The 15,965-nt window shown below is 47.6% G+C and overlaps 1 protein-coding gene across 11 annotated transcripts in view; it reads right to left on the reverse strand.

Moving 5' to 3' along the window:
- ANK1 (ankyrin 1) overlaps positions 1–15,965 on the reverse strand; it is a 181,314-nt gene that overhangs the window by 56,667 nt on the left and 108,682 nt on the right. For all 11 annotated transcript variants that reach the window (XR_014170939.1, XM_081921261.1, XM_081921262.1 and 8 more), the window contains exons 14-20: positions 15,096–15,293; positions 14,345–14,443; positions 13,675–13,773; positions 13,239–13,436; positions 9,893–9,991; positions 8,936–9,034; positions 3,094–3,192 (exon numbers count right to left, since the gene is read on the reverse strand). Coding sequence is in view for 10 of the 11 variants with exons in the window: in XM_081921261.1 (XP_081777387.1) it covers positions 3,094–3,192; positions 8,936–9,034; positions 9,893–9,991; positions 13,239–13,436; positions 13,675–13,773; positions 14,345–14,443; positions 15,096–15,293 (891 nt within the window). In the remaining variant the exon portion in view is untranslated. The remainder of the gene's footprint in view (positions 1–3,093; positions 3,193–8,935; positions 9,035–9,892; positions 9,992–13,238; positions 13,437–13,674; positions 13,774–14,344; positions 14,444–15,095; positions 15,294–15,965) is intronic.

Consider the following 15,965-nt stretch of genomic DNA (forward strand, 5'->3'; position numbering starts at 1 on the left):
ATTTTTATTTAATAATATGAAAAAACAACAACAAAAACTAACTGAAGGAAAGCAAACAAACTTAGCAGATAATAACAGTAATTATATGAAAATGTGATAATAATATTAAAATGAGTAAAATGCTTAACGTGCTAAGATAACTCAAGGAGATTTGGGTGGGCTTTTGCCCCTTCCTTTTCTAACTCTGTCTTAAGTCCCAAAAAACCCCTGCCCCCTTACAGGATATCACTTCTACAGATGTGCAATGATGAAAAAGCAGCAACAACCCCTCAACTCAGTTCTTCACCATCACAAGACCTGCAACAACAGACACCAGAGTTTTCAAAATGCCCACAGCTATCTCTTTCAAAGGATATAGACTGACGGGGGAGTGGGGCTGACAAAGGGGGGTGGAGTTGAATTGCAAGGACATTTTCTCACTTTTGAACCTCAAGATACATGCGTAAAAATATCACAATTGTCTCAAGATATGCACCTGATACTTAGTTTGTTTTGTATTATGTGTTATTATGTAGGAATGTTGAAATGTGTCTGACAGTGTGTTATTTCCACAAATGGGGGGGGGGGCTATTTTTGTGTGTAATTGTCTTTATGTTTAATGTCTTATTCCTTACACCCAGTACGTTTTATGCCTTTTAACAGATCAGGCTATTATGTAGTCCAATGTTTAGAATTAGATAAATTTATAACCACATTTAGTTGTTTCACCTGGCACTCTGCCAACTTCCCTACCCATTTTAAAATGTGCTAAAAGTCACTTTACCAAGGAGAAGCTTCAGGAAGGTATATGCTTTGGTTTAGCAGGAATGATCCATTATAAATTGACTTATTTGGACAAGTGCCCCTTAAGAATGGTTTTGCTTTAACAGATTGGTTTGAAAGTTGAGAACCATGGGGCAAGATAAATTCAAATTGGACTCAGTTTGAATTGGGCAAGTGTATCCAGGCTGCAATTAGCTTTTTGGTCCTTAAAGTGCATGTGAGCAACTTCTCATGACTGCAAGACCAGAGCCTATAATAATAAAATCCCATGGTATGGCCAAGTCAAAGACATTTCACTCATGACGTGTCCGAAACCTGTGCCAGCTTTGGTGGGTGCCAGGCAACATGGTTAATATGAAAGCCCTATGTGGATTCACCAGGGATTGCCACTACTGTTACAGCATGAGACCACAGAAGAGCTACCTTCGCACCTGAGAACACAAAAAAAACCGGTGGAGCCAAAAAAAAAAACCAAACAAACAAAAAACTGCATTCTTTTTCCAGTCAGTAGTGGACCTTCCTGCTAAATGTAAAGCATAGACCACTATTGAACAAAATACAACAGGTGTTCTTTTATGTGATATCCTATATCCAGCTATCTGCACTACTATATTTGCAAATGACCTTAAGAGGCATGGCTTGCAAGCCCCCTTCAGGTTTGCATAAACCCACACATCTGGTACGGTAGATACCAAGTTATTATTTAGCGCACATCTATATAACACGCGTGTACATTGTATTGGTCCGTGTTGCTCCCTCCTTTGCTGCCCTGCTCAACCCACCTCCTTTTCCATTAGATCCTATTAGATCCACCTCCTTTTCCATTAGATCCCTCAGTGAAGGTAGGGGCACCCCTACCTTCACCGAGATTTAGGGGTGCAGAGAAAAGATTTGCAAGTTCTTACAGAACTTTAATGCAAATCTATCTCCGAATGGGGGACTGTTACGGAAGGGGGGGGCATGTCTTCTTCACCTTCTTCGCTACAATATATCCATTTATTCCCAATTGTCAATGTCAAAAGGGACTAAAATCTATAAAATCCATAGAAAATCAACGTGCCAATTTGCTCAATTTCTCTAGGACTCCATCACCCCTCCCCTGTCTTCCATAATCCCTCAAGTAAGGTGTCAAGACCCTAATCCTGTCAAAATCACTCTGCCAAACCTTTCCTCCGGGCAATGCCAGGTGACAAACTATGCATACATGGACCATTGTCTTCCCATCACCCTCAGGAAGCGCTTATCTGCGCATATCTCCAGCTCTGCATATTCCCCCCTCCCTCCTCCTATATGTTAATCCGGTGTAACCCAACCTCTCCTTAATGTATTCATGATGTAACCCAACCTTTCCTTAATGTATTCATGATGTAACTGGGATGTATTTTGCACTGTATTCTGGTACATGGAGGGAGTTTCAAAAGTTCATGTCACCCCTTTCTCACTGTTCAATCTCGTCTTGAACCTGTTGCGCAATAAACCTTGGGTCTCCACATTTTGCTCCTGTCCGGCTGAGCTCATTTTCTTCTGCAGGGACCCGCGGACACTTAGTCCGACGAGCTGGGTGGCAGTGTAGCCCCGCACCCAGATTTTAGCCATAACAGTGTGCATGCACACTTCTTCAGATACAGAAGTGTGCATGCACACGAAAGTTCATACCAAGAACTAACTTAGTTGGTCTTTAAGGTGCTACTGGAAGGAATTTTTTTTGTTTTGTTCTACCTTACACTATATAAGGTGTACCTTATACTAGCTTTCTGCATGAATGGATTGTTTATGTGTGAGCATTCAAAATTATGCCCACCCCCCATTGAAGTATTGCAGTCCAGGATTTGACTGCCTCTTTCTGTAGCGATAGCAGCAACACTGGTGACCCCAGGTGACCCCAGCATGGCCACACCAGCACCATCCAGTTAAAGCACCATGAAGCCACCTCAACAGCCGTGGTTCCCCCAAAGAATCCTGGGAACTATAGTTTGTGAAGGGTGCTGAGAGAGGCCCCTGTTCCCCTCACAGAACTTCAGTTCCCAGAGTAGTTTAACCCCCCCCATCCCCCTTTGCAGGGGACTCAGAAAAGTGTAACTCAGTGAAAGAAACAGGGGTCTCCTGATAACTGCCAGCGCCCTTAACAAACTACAGCTCTCAGAATTCCTTGGGGGGAGGGAATCATAGAAGGGTTCGCAAGGGTCGCCCAGTGCAGCCCCTGCAATGCAGGAATCTCTGCTCCACGGGAAGCCAAGGACTCGAGAATGGATGGTGTGGATGTGGCATGAGCCTCCACCCGAGGACCCTGCAGCAGCCGCAATGCCCAGGCCCTCAGGAGCCCACACTCACCGAGCTGACTTCATTGGGCGAGGCACCATGCTTGAGCAGGAGGGTCACGATGTCGGTGTGCCCTTGCTGGGCCGCTTGGTGCAGAGGAGTGTATCCCAGCTGGGAGAGAAAGAGAAAGAAAACGAGTACACCCAGGAACAGCTTGCGATGGCACTTAGCTTTATAAAGCATACCCCAAGCATGTTCTCTCTCTCAAAGAATTCTGGGCACTGAAGCTGTAGCAGGAACCCCCCCCCCATCATCCAGTTTGCACAAACTTCACACACACTCACACACTACATACACCACACTTCTGTTATAAATTCATAGAAAAATCAACCATACATTGGATTTGCACTGTTCCATTTTTATTTTATTCCATATGACAAGGACTATCAAAAGGGGGTGGCTTGGTTCTGGTCAGCCATAATCCCTTCACCATCTCAGCACATCCACAGGAGCCCTGCCCAGTTGTTATGCCAGCCCAGATGATCCCAGACAGAAGACAATCAAGATCACAAAGAACTTGCATATGGGAGTGGATTCAGCATGGACTGGAACAAAGGACAATGATCAGATCTTCCCTCTGGGGGCAGGAAACTGCAAACTCCCCTTTGTCTCCTGGAAGTGACTCATGGGGGGGGCAAAGGAGGAACCAGCCAGGTGACAAGACACTCAGGTTACCACCAACTCCTCCCTCAACCCCTCCTTTCTGTAATGTATGCATGATGTTTCTGGGGGTGGGCTTGATCTAGAGGAGGGGAATTTCAAAAGTTTTTATAAGACCTTGCACACTATTCTTCTGGGTCTTTCCTCTCTCCTGCAAGTGAGGGGAACACCCTGTTGCAACAGTTCAATAAAGGCCAAGCCTACAGGCTGCTGTTTTGCTCCAAGTTATCCTGGTTGGTGTCTTTGTTTTGTCCAAGGGAGCCCTCCGATTTTTCTGGTAACAAAGTTGGCTGAGGGCTGCTGGGAACTAGCTCTGTGAGGGCCCAGAATTCGTTGGGGAAAGAAAGTGCTTTAAAGGCATAGTGTAAGCACACCTTTACGAGGACCAATGATGGCAGGAACCTAGGAAACTGGTTCGGCAAGGCTCAGTATTGTCTGCCCTGACTGGCAGAGGTTCCCCGGGGAGCCCGGCAGGAGCACCCCCAGCCGTCCCTGGAGATGCCAGGGAGGGGGAATTGAACTTGCTGGGAGTTTCGGGGGGGGGGCAGAGTGAGCTGCAGTCCCTCTTTCCCCACAAAGGGCAGCAAGCTTTGGAGTTCTCCAGAACTCTTCATCAGGGAAGGTGTTGCACAAAGCAAGAAGTGAAGGGGGGGGGTGTTTCAAGGAAAACAAATAAGGAAAGAGGGGGGCAAAAATTAGGATATTGCACCCATGAAGTCAGTTTGTAGCTGCAGGTTGAAAATGGAGATTGATGACTGAATCCTAACTGTGGGTTTTCATCGTAGGGACCAATGTGGCCAACTTTGCTTTTTACTTAACCGATGTGAGTGATGGTTTCGTTTTGTGTTGGTCAGACCAGGAGTGTCAAACTCAAATGAACCAGGATGGGGACGAATTCCTCATCCCAAGGTAGTCAATATAATCAAGAGGCAGGAGCACTTTCTTCTCCCCAAAGGATAAAGGGTTTGGGGTGCCACAATTTAGAAAACAGGCAAGCAAGCAGGGGGAAGGGAGGTAGACATGCTTCTCTCCTAACACCCAGGACACCAAGGAAATATGGCTGGCAGCAGGTGAAAGAAAAGTGCTAGTTAGTTTTTTTGAATTCACTGCCACCAATTTGTGGTGATGGTCACTGGCTTAGAAGGCTTTCAAAAAAGGACTGGATGAATTTCTAGAGGAGAAGAAGAAGATCAGCTGAACCCTAACAAATAGATGGAACCTTCAATGCACACAGGCAGGCATACTGCCTATTTGGAGTTTCCTCAATTTCTCCTTTTCTGCCGTCTTATGTTCAGTTATCCAAATATCCAAATCACCTTGCAATTATTATTTTTAAAGTCAATAAAGCTCATTAACATTTTAGTGGGAAACTTCCCTAATATACAGGGTCTTTTGTATACAATTTTACCTAACAGACGCATTTCTGCTAAGCAATCTTCCCTAAGAGAATGCATTTCTTTAAACTGTTTTCACTATTATACACATTTTTGTCCACAGAATGTGGCCAGAGAGTGTGTTGCATAATTTGGAGAAGTGCAAATTTTGAAGGATGGGTGTGTTTTGGTACATAAACGGATTCCTAAAGTGCTAATTAGGTAGTTCCAACTTTAAGTGTGACCTGAAACAAATTCCTCCCCTGCCCTCTTTCTGGATACCTGTTGCTGCGGACAAAGAACAAGGAAGGACTGTGGCCCTCCTGCCGTTTGCTGGCTTCCCAGGAGACAGAGGGCAGCCCCTGAGAAGCAGGATGTTAGGAAGGGCGCAGAATCCTTTCTAGCCTGACAGGCCTGCGGACTCATGACTCACCTTCTGGAGTGCCCAGGCCAGTGGGAAGGGGAGCCAATGCTCCCCTCTCACACATGCACCCATCCATAAACACACCAGCAAGGCCAAGAGGACAGGCCCCACTTTCTGAGCACAATGCGTTCCCAGGAAATGGTTTGTCATGCGAGGGTTTGCATAATGAGCTGGTTATTTCCCAGTATTTCCTATGGGAATATTTCTAATCTGTGATTTGTCTGTTCTCCCTCCCTCCATGGTTCCTGCCTGAAACTGCTGCAGCCGATCAGCAAAAGCCAAACAAAGGAAAAGCAGGTTTTCCTGATCTCTCCTGCTCCCTGATTCATCATAGAATCACAGGATTGCAGAGCTGGAAGGGACCTCAAGTGTCATCTAGTCCAACTCAGTCATTCATGGAGTGAACTTTGGCTCTAATTCTTTCTGTTTGAATAACTGAAGTTTCGGATAATGAGGGTTCTGAGAGCAGGATCCACATGTAATTCATGAAAGGCATGCACAGGTCACCTTACCCCATGGATGCCTTCTTGATCGCTTTGATCTACAGAACTGCCACTGTTACAGGCACCACATTATATATGTTCCACATTTCTAAAAATCAATATTTAACTGTGGCAGCACCTAAACTTTGGAACTCCCTGCCTATTGACAGCAGGCAGGCACCTTCACTGCACTCATTCTGGCGCCTGCTAAAAACATTTTTATTTAGGCAAGCCTACCAGATGTGTAGGGACGCGGGTGGCGCTGTAGGTTAAACCACTGAGCCTAGGACTTGCCGATCAGAAGGTCAGAGGTTCAAATGCCCGTATTTAGAAATATGGTCAAATCTGAAGCTTTCATTGCTAGGCTGTATTGCTGTGATAAAAATGAATGTATTGCCAAGAATGTTGTTTTCGTTTCAAACATTGCAAATTCTGGATAAAATGGACTGTTTCAAGAAGTGGCAGAGAGATATTTCTAGATTCATCTGGCAGGGCAAGAAGCCGAGAATAAAATTTAAAATACTAACTGATGCAAAAGAAAGAGGCGGATTTGCCCTGCCAGACCTTAAACTTTACTATGAATCAGCCGCATTTTGCTGGCTGAGACAATGGCTGCTTCTTGAAAACACAGACATTTTGGACTTAGAAGGTTTCAACAATGTATTTGGGTGGCATGCATATTTGTGGTATGATAAGGTCAAAGCACATAAAGCATTTAAGAACCATATTGTCAGGAAAGCATTGTTTAATGTCTGGACAAGATATAAGGACCTACTTGAAAATAAAACCCCAAGGTGGTTGTCACCGATGGAAGCGAAGGCTCAGAAAAAGCTCAATATGGAGGCCAAATGGCCGAAATATTGGGAAATTTTGGAACAAGAGGGAGATAAATTGAAATTGCAGAGCTTTGAAAAACTAAAACACAAAGTGCGAGACTGGCTTCATTATTATCAAATAATGGAGGCATACAATCTGGACAAGAAAATTGGCTTCCAGGTGGAAAAATCAAAATTGGAAACAGAACTGTTAGATCCCAAAACTAAGACCCTGTCAAGGATGTATAACCTGCTGCTGAAATGGAATACTCAGGATGAAATGGTAAAATCCGCTATGATTAAATGGGCACAAGATGTTGGACACAACATTATGTTGGCTGACTGGGAACAGTTATGGACCACAGGTATGAAGTTTACGGCATGTAATGCCTTAAGAGAGAATATTATGAAAATGATATACAGCTGGTACATGACACCAGTCAAGCTTGCAAAAATATATCATTTGCCTGATAATAAATGCTAGAAATGTAAAGAGACTGAAGGTACTTTCTTTCACCTTTGGTGGACATGCCCAAGGATTAATGCTTTCTGGGAGATGCTCTATAATGAAATGAAAAAGGTATTTAAATATACCTTCCTGAAGAAACCAGAGGCGTTTCTCCTGGGCATGGTCAGCCAATCGGTGTTAAAGAAGGATAGAACTTTTTTAATGTATGCAACAACAGCAGCAAGAATACTCATCGCAAAGTATTGGAAGGCACAAGATCTACCCACCCGGGAAGAATGGCAGATGAAGGTGATGGACTACATGGAACTGGCGGAAATGACTGGCAGAATCCGGGACCAGGGAGAAGAGTCGGTAGAAGAAGGTTGGAAGAAATTTAAAGACTATCTACAGAAACATTGTAAAATTAGCAGTAATGTTACAAAGGAGTATGTAAAAATGGGTTGTTAACAGGTGAGAATGTAAAGTTACAATATATTAAGATAAATTATTAAGATAAAAACAAAGATGAAAAGGATTTGCTGAATTAACTAACTGAACTAGAATACAAAAAAGGGAGGTGTGAGGAGGTCAAGGAAACAAGTAAATGAAAGATAAGATATGGAAAAATTGATTTGTTTTTAATTGTTTTTATTTTTCTGTATTTTTTATTTTTTGTTTTATAATTTTTTCTTATTTTTGTAATTTTTTGAAACTTCAATAAATATTACTTTTTAAAAAAACCACCAAATGCCCGTGACGGGGTGAGCTCCCGTTGCTCGGTCCCTGCTCCTGCCAACCTAGCAGTTCGAAAGCACGAAGTGCAAGTAGATAAATAGGTACCGCTCCAGCGGGAAGGTAAATGGCATTTCCGTGCACTGCTCTGGTTCGCCAGAAGAGGCTTAGTCCTGCTGGCCACATGACCCGGAAGCTGTACGCCGGCTCCCTCGGCCAATAAAGCGAGATGAGCGCCGCAACCCCAGAGTCGGTCACGACTGGACCTAATGGTCAGGGGTCCCTTTACTTTTACCTTTTACCAGATGTGTAGAATGTTGACATGTGCTTTAATCTGTTTTTAGTCCATCACTGATTTCATAAGCCACTTTGTGAGGTTTATTTGTTTTACAAGAAGAAGAAGAGTTTGGATTTGATATCCCGCCTTTCACTCCCCTTCAGGAGTCTCAAAGCGGCTAACATTCTCCTTTCCCTTCCTCCCCCACAACAAACACTCTGTGAGGTGAGTGGGGCTGAGAGACTTCAAAGAAGTGTGACTGGCCCAAGGTCACCCAGCAGCTGCATGTGGAGGAGCGGAGACACGAACCCGGTTCCCCAGATTACGAGACTACCGCTCCTAACCACAATCAAATGGTGTACAATTTTTATTAAAATAAATAAATGAAATGAATTTGTCTTGCTTGTCAGCCATCCTTGGGACATTTAATGATGAGTGACCATACAACAAATAATAACAGAATTCTTATAAACCAAACAGAGCAGAAATAAAAATAAGAAAGACAAACAAGTGATCATAGCAGCCTTTCTCAAACTTGGGTTCCCATATATTGTTTGACTACCACTCCCATCATCCATAACCAGCAGGAGCAGCAGTCAGGGATGACGCTTGAGAAAGGATGCCTTCAAGAGTTTTTCCATACCTTGGTCTTTGAATTGACATCCGCTTGATGCTGCAGCAGAAACTTCACCAGTTTGATGTTCCCGTAGTGAGAAGCCACGTGCAGCGGAGTATAGCCCATCTGCGAGGCACATATAAAAAGGGCAGACTTTCAGGTCAAGGCTTGGTGGTGGGGTGACAATGAATGGTTAGAGGGAGAAGAGGGGCAGAAGCTGAAGCAGGAGGGAGGGAGGAAGGAGGTCCAGAGGCAGAGAGGAGTAACAAGTAGCTCCCCCTCCTGCTGCAACAAGCTCCCCTCCCTGCTGGTCTCCCAGAACCAGGAGAGGCATGAAGAGGGCAGAGGAGAAATTGGCATCACACAGGCACAGCCTCAGATTGCTTCAAGAAAACCCTGCAGAGGAGGGAACTGAGGCGCCTGTGGGAAGGTGAGGACCTTCAGTCTCCACAACTATCTCATGAGGGCAAGAGCGACCAAGGGCGTGCTGCTGTGCTCTTTAGGCCTGGCACTCCTGTGCAGATTCTGTTTTTCCTGATAAAGAGTTAATTCCACTTGCTTCATGTGGCTGACTGTTGGCTTGCCCCTGTCTCTCTGCCACCAGCAACCCTGGCTGGCTTAGGTCCTGTAGGCATGTGCTGTAGGAGTTTTCCCCAGCTTTGCGCTCTCTGGGTGTGGTTGGACCACTGTTCCCATCAGCCACAGGCAGCATGACCAGCAGTAAAGGATGATGGGAGCTGTAGTCCAGCAACATCTGGAAAGCACCCTGGAAAGCTATGGTGTTCTGGTGGTGGTCCTTTCCGCTTCCCAAGCACAGGAGATACCTGGAGCCTACAAATGGCGTAGCACAGCCTTCTCCAACTTGGGGCCCTCCAGGTGTTCTGGACCACAATGGCCACCAGTGCCAGCCAGACCAGAAAGGACACTCTAGACTCTGGGCCTCTCTGTCTGATGGAGGATGCCATGGCATTCGAGAGGACTCACCCGCGTTGTTGCATCCACTCGAACTCCGGCCCGGAGGAGGACGTCTGCCACTTGGACATGCCCCTCCTGAGCCACCAGGTGGAGGGGGGTGAGGCCGCTCTGGAAGACAAGCAAGAGCCAGGTTACCCACTGAGGGTTCTGTGGGGAGGTGGGCAGACACCGGGAACCACTGCTAGGGCCCTCCCAGCTTTCTAGGCAGAGAGCCTTCTCAGTAGTGGCACCAGCCCTGTGGAACACCCTCCCATCAGATGTCAAGGAAATAAACAACTATCTGAGATCTGAAGGCAGCCCTGTTTGGTGTAGCTTTTAATGTTTGATGTGCTATTGTGCTTTTTATTCTGTTGGAGGCCGCCCAGAGTGGCCGGCGAAACCCAGCCAGATGGGTGGGGTGGGGTATAAATAAATTATGATGATGATGATGATGTTGATGATGGTGATAATGAAAGACTCCCAGAGGCTTGAATATGGCATCTGGAAGAGCGACACCTGCTCTTTCTTGATTGGTTTGGGGGGGGGTGGATGGCTAAATAACAACAAGCATTCATCCTGTTTTCATCCAGAAAACCAGCTGGCTAAGGACTTTGGCAGTTGTTTATCCTCCTGGACAAGGGCCCCCCTGATTTATAGTAGTAGCAGGAGACAGGTTTCTCAAGGTTGTAAAAGGGAAATACAGGCTGGGAGCAAAGGTTACACTGACCCTACATATTACAGAATACAATCAAGCTGCAAAAACACTAATTAAGAGTTGGTAAATAGTAAGATCTCTGTTTAGATAGAACTTAATACCACGAGCCATCTGTTTTAGCCACTTGTCTTGGAATGTAGGGGCAACAGGGGCAAAAGGTGATCTGGTAATTAAGGTGCCTTGTCGAGGCAAATGTAAGATATATGGCTACTTGTCTGCCATTTATGGATAGAAGGAAATATAGCTCTTTGTCTCCCATAAAAGGTAATAGGAAATGGATGTATCTTTTATGATTGGTTCTAGCAAACAGCCAATAGGAATTTCAACCAGGCTGATTGGACAGAGGCAGCCAAAGGAGGAGCCAGGGGGCTGGGCTGAGGAAATATAAGTGCTGGCCATCAGGGCTGGAAGGGGCAGAGCTTTGGTAACCATATACCACTGTGCCTATCATTTATTTGTCTGACAAATAAATTATTATTTTAATTTCTCTATTGCTGCGTTGAATATTTCATTCCAGCTAAGCGTTAACCACAAGCAGCGTGCTACAGAAGCACAAAAACGGCTTTTGGAAAACCCAATAATTTTAATGTTATCTTCTGAAAATGTCAGGTAATGCTAAATAAAAATATATAAGAGATAAGAGAGAATATAGAATACAACTGCAAGTACTTAGCAATTTCTATGAAATTTTACACACTCTTTACTTACCAAGCAAAACTAAATTATATTAATTTAACCAAAATATCTTTTGAATTCCCAAGCCATGTTACAACACTTTACCAGCCCTCATTTTTGAAATTGAAAGTTGAAAAATTCTGCATGCCCTATAGGCCCATGCAGAGAGGGGGAGCCAGCAGCCCCTTCTTGGGGTGTCCATTTGGGGTTCACAGGAGCCCTTCTTTGCCTGTTTAAGTCCTTTCTCAAGGCCTTACTAGCAGTTCCCTCAGGGTCCCCAATTAGGGAATTGGGGTCCCCAAGCTGAGCTCTAGATCAGGGGTCAGCAACCTTTTTCAGCAGGGGGCCAGTCCACTGTCCCTCAGACCTTGTGGGGGGGCCAGACTATATTTGGGGGGGGTGAACGAATTCCTATGCCCCACAAATAACCCAGAGATGCATTTTAAATAAAAGGACACATTGTGCTCATGTAAAAACATGCTGATTCCTGGACCTCCCGTGGGCCGGATTTAGAAGGCGATTGGGCCGGATCCGGGCCCTGGGCCTTAGGTTGCCTACCCCTGCTAGTGTCTTCCCACAAAAAGAGGCAACAGAGAACACACTGGTGCCACCTAGTGGCCACTGGTAGAAGTTGAAACCTAACAGCTGCTTGGCAAGCTTAGGGCGGGGGTTGGGGGAGACTCATCATGGTGCCATCCCCAAAGATGGCAGCCCTGCTGGAGCAGACCCCACTCCTGCCTTGCTCTGCATCCAACAGTGACCAGAGAAGATTCTCTCAAGAAGAGCAGGATGGCAAATAGGGAAAGTCTGCAGCTCAGCAGGCAGCACCTGGTCGCATGCAGAAGGTCCCAGGTTCAGTTCCAACATCTCTGGCTTGGGCAGGGAAACACTTTGAAACCCTGGAGCATCACTCCTGCTCAGTGGAATCATGGGATGGCTGGTGAAAGAGCAGGTTCCTATGCCCAACCCCCTCCTGTGCTTTGCCCCTTCCCCAGTACCTGTCCAATGAAGTGGTAAACTGCTCTCAAACATGGAAGCTCTATTTAGTTTCCATGGTTGAAAGCCACTGGCAGAAATAGCCTCCATGAAGAGGATGAAATAAAACAGCTTCTTGGCTTATTCTGGCAGAGGCTGACTCCCTCTTCTCTCCTTGCCTTGTCACCAGGATTCAGCCCAGGGCCTCTTGCCCAGGGGGAACTGCCCAGGAGTCGCGCAGGCCAGAAGTGAACTAGAAGCAAGAGGCCCCAGTGGGTGCAGCGATTGGTACAGTACCCTTGACCTTTAACGGGTGGCTTTAAAAGAAGTTTGGACAAAGTCATGGACTGCTAGTCAGGATGGCTCTATCCTGTGCGCATGGCTGGAGGCAGTGCTGCTTCTGAACACCAGCTGCTGTTGGAAACCACAGGAGGGGAGAGCACTCGGGTGCTCAGATGCTGCTCCCTGGTTTGCCCCAGATATATGGGTGGTCCCTGCTGGGCTAGGGGACCATGATCCTGCAGGGCTCTTCTGATATTCTGAGGTGCCTTTGCACATTAGGGTACATGCCAAGAATGCAAAAGCCAGAGGTTTCTATACACATGTGTGAACACACACACACACACACACACACAGCTCTCCATCCTATCAAGCAACAGTCACAATCATGGTTGAAAGACACATTGGGTTGAGCTGTGTAGGAAGAACCACTTCTGCCCATACAACAGACCTCCCCCATCCTTTCCAAGGCACCCTGCACCCCAAATATGCTTCAGATGGTGGGGGGACACACACAAGGGGATGGGAAGCTCCATTGCAAATAACTGAGAAAGGTGTGGGGAAGCCCCCCAAGAGCCAGACAGAGAGGCCTGGAGGGCGCCATTTGCCCCCCACCTGAGGTTCCCCACTCCTGCCTTATCAGGGTTGTGTTTTTCCACCCCCCCCCCTTGGGAAGCAGACTTGTCCCTGCAGGGCACCTGCACACTCACAGGAGCCTTTTGCTCCACTCACCTTGCTGCCAAAGTTGCCATTGGCCTGCTTGGAGAGGAGAAGGGCCACCATATCGGAGTGGCCTTCCTGGGCCGCCAGGTGCAGCGGGGTCACAGCTTGCGTGGATTCGGCGTTGGCGGAGGCGCCATACTGCAGCAGGCTGCTGGCCACCTCCATCTGGTTCTGCCTGGCGGCAATGTGCAGGGGGGTGTATCCGTTCTGCAGAGGAGAGAGAGGACCCCACCCGCCAAAGGCAAGTCAAGTCCCAGAGTCTGATCCGCCGGAGTCAACGGTGGCTCCTGCCAACCCCATGACTCCCCTCTGAGGCTGCTCCCTGCAGGCAGGAGAAAGGGGCAGCTGTGCTCGGGTTTCCTCTGCCCTCCCCTCCATGGCGCTGCCCTTCAAATCTTTAAATCCTAGACAGAAGTGCGGCATGGAAGCCAAACCTGCCCCTTACCCAGGCCACGCTGTGCGGGGATGCTCCCTTGGGCAGCAGCACTTTGACAATGTCCAGGTTGTTGTGGTGAACAGCGACGTGCAGGGGTGTGAGGCCATTCTGCAGAGAGAGGAGCAGGGGCATTTGAGCATTTTATTTTAGGCAAGAATTTCTGACATGACCTTGTAGCAGGTGAGCATCCTGATCTATACATTGAGAGGCAGCTTCCACGTGAATGGATGTTCAAAGGGGGTGTGAAAGGATATTGGTAGGGGAATCTGCTTACTGTACCCCTCAGGGGTGTTTGTGAGGAGGGAAACTCAGGCTTTGACCAATTTGAGAGAAAGAAGACACTGAATTCTTCCTGCTGATTTTGGCATCCACACCAGTTTCTTTCTTGTTGGAATTGTCTGCATTTGGGCCTTCAATATTTCTCCTTTTAGAAACTCCCATCCTTCTTGGACTCCCTTCTCTTTGAGTATTTTTGTTCATTGGATCTCACCCAGTAGTTCCTTAAGATTTTTGAAACTGGCCTTCTTAAAGTCCAGAGCGCAGGTCTGGCTACGCTCAGCTTTCCCTTGCCTCTGTATCAACTAACTTGGTACAACTAACATAAGACACACGTGGCCATCGCCAGGTCTGAATTCCTCAGGGCCACGGCATCTCCCGCCAAGGCCCCCGACATACACACCTTCCCCGCTGCGTTGGGCTGGGCATTGTGCTCCAGCAGCACCTTGGCAACATCCACTTTCCCATATTTGGAAGCAACGTGCAGAGGGGTAAATCCTTTCTGGGGAGAAACAGGGAGCATCAGTGCCTGGCTGGGGTGGGAGAGGAAGGCAACAGGTCAAGCAGGATCAGGGGGAGTGGGCTCAAGAAGGCCTCAGGGGGAGGCAACCCAGGCAGCAGTCCAGGTTTCTCTGCTCACTCCCTGCCCTACAGGCATCGCAACACCCACAGCACGCACAGGAGAGAGAGAGAGAGAGAGAGAGAGAGAGAGAGAGGAGACATCTAAAGCAGAAACAAGTGTTAACACAGAATTTCAGTCAATACTGTAGATGAGCATGTCAGATCTCCTGCCTCAGAGGCTGATCCCCTGCCCCTCGAGGCACCCTGCCCTACTCCTGGCCTGGCCTGGGGATGAGGCTCTTCCATCACCCTACGAGTTGGAAGAGGCCTCCCCTGCAGCTTCTTGTGCTCCACAACTCCAGAGCAGCATGTGGTAGCAGGACAGGCCCTTTAAATATTGTACCCAGCGCCTCATGGGGGCAGAGTCACTGCCAAGTCAAGCCTCTGCCAGCCTTCCTAAGGCTTCAGGCAGCTCCAAGTCTTTGCTGAGGTGAGACCCTCCCAACCTGGGCTAGCAGCACCCACAGGGAGCTGTCTGGGGCCTTGCTTCAGCAGTTTGGAAGGAACATGACCCAGCGCCCCCGTTTCCCTACCTTGGTCATGACCGTCTGTGAAGCCTGCTTGTCCAGGAGGGCGCAGGCGCAGTCGAGGTGGCCCTCGCGTGCTGTGATGTGCAGGGGCGTGTGCCCGGCTGTTGTGGACAGATTAGGGTCGGCGCCGCTCTCCAGCAGCAGCTTCACCATAGTGCAGTGGCCAAGGCGGGCCGCACAGTGCAGGGGGGTCTGGTCATCCTACAATGGGGAAGAAGGACAAGACACTTCAGATGAAGACAACAGCACTCTGTCCTCAAAAGAAATGTGTATGCGCACCCTACATAGTATATGCCTTTTTGAACTCGTTACTTGGTTCAACATCTGCACCACAAAGTTCAGAGATGTGTGCATTTAGGTTTGCATCTTATTGCAGGAAAGGAAAGTCCATGCCATGATACCCTCTGAGCCTTCCGACCAGCAGTGGGAGGAAGAGACAATGCAATAGACCCTTTAGACACCACCATCCCGAAACACCCAGAGGTTGCCTCTCCCTCACTTGCAGAGAGCAAGGGACCATTAAAGACGGGTAGACTGTATCCCCACGGGAAGATGGTGAGACGGTCTGATGATGTCTCCCAGGGAAAGGTGGCACCAGCAGGAGAACAGAGAAGACTCTTCCCCTGGGCAGAGTGTTGCAGGGACAGGGATTGTCGCAAGCGTTCTCCTCCGCTGCTTAAAAGCTTGGCAGGGAGGCAGGAAGACTCACCAGAATAACTGCACTGTTTCTGTGCAATCTTGAAGCCCTGTTCCTGATCTTGAACACCTGGGCCTGGGCCTTGATTCTGAGTGAGATCTAAAGATCTACATGGGGATCTGCTGCCCCAGTGATCTGGCTGCCTGAGGTGGCCGCCTCGCTTTGCCTCATGGGTG

This window comes from Podarcis melisellensis (genome assembly GCF_964234715.1).
Source record: "Podarcis melisellensis genome assembly, chromosome: 8".
Classification (NCBI taxonomy): Eukaryota; Metazoa; Chordata; class Lepidosauria; order Squamata; family Lacertidae; genus Podarcis; species Podarcis melisellensis.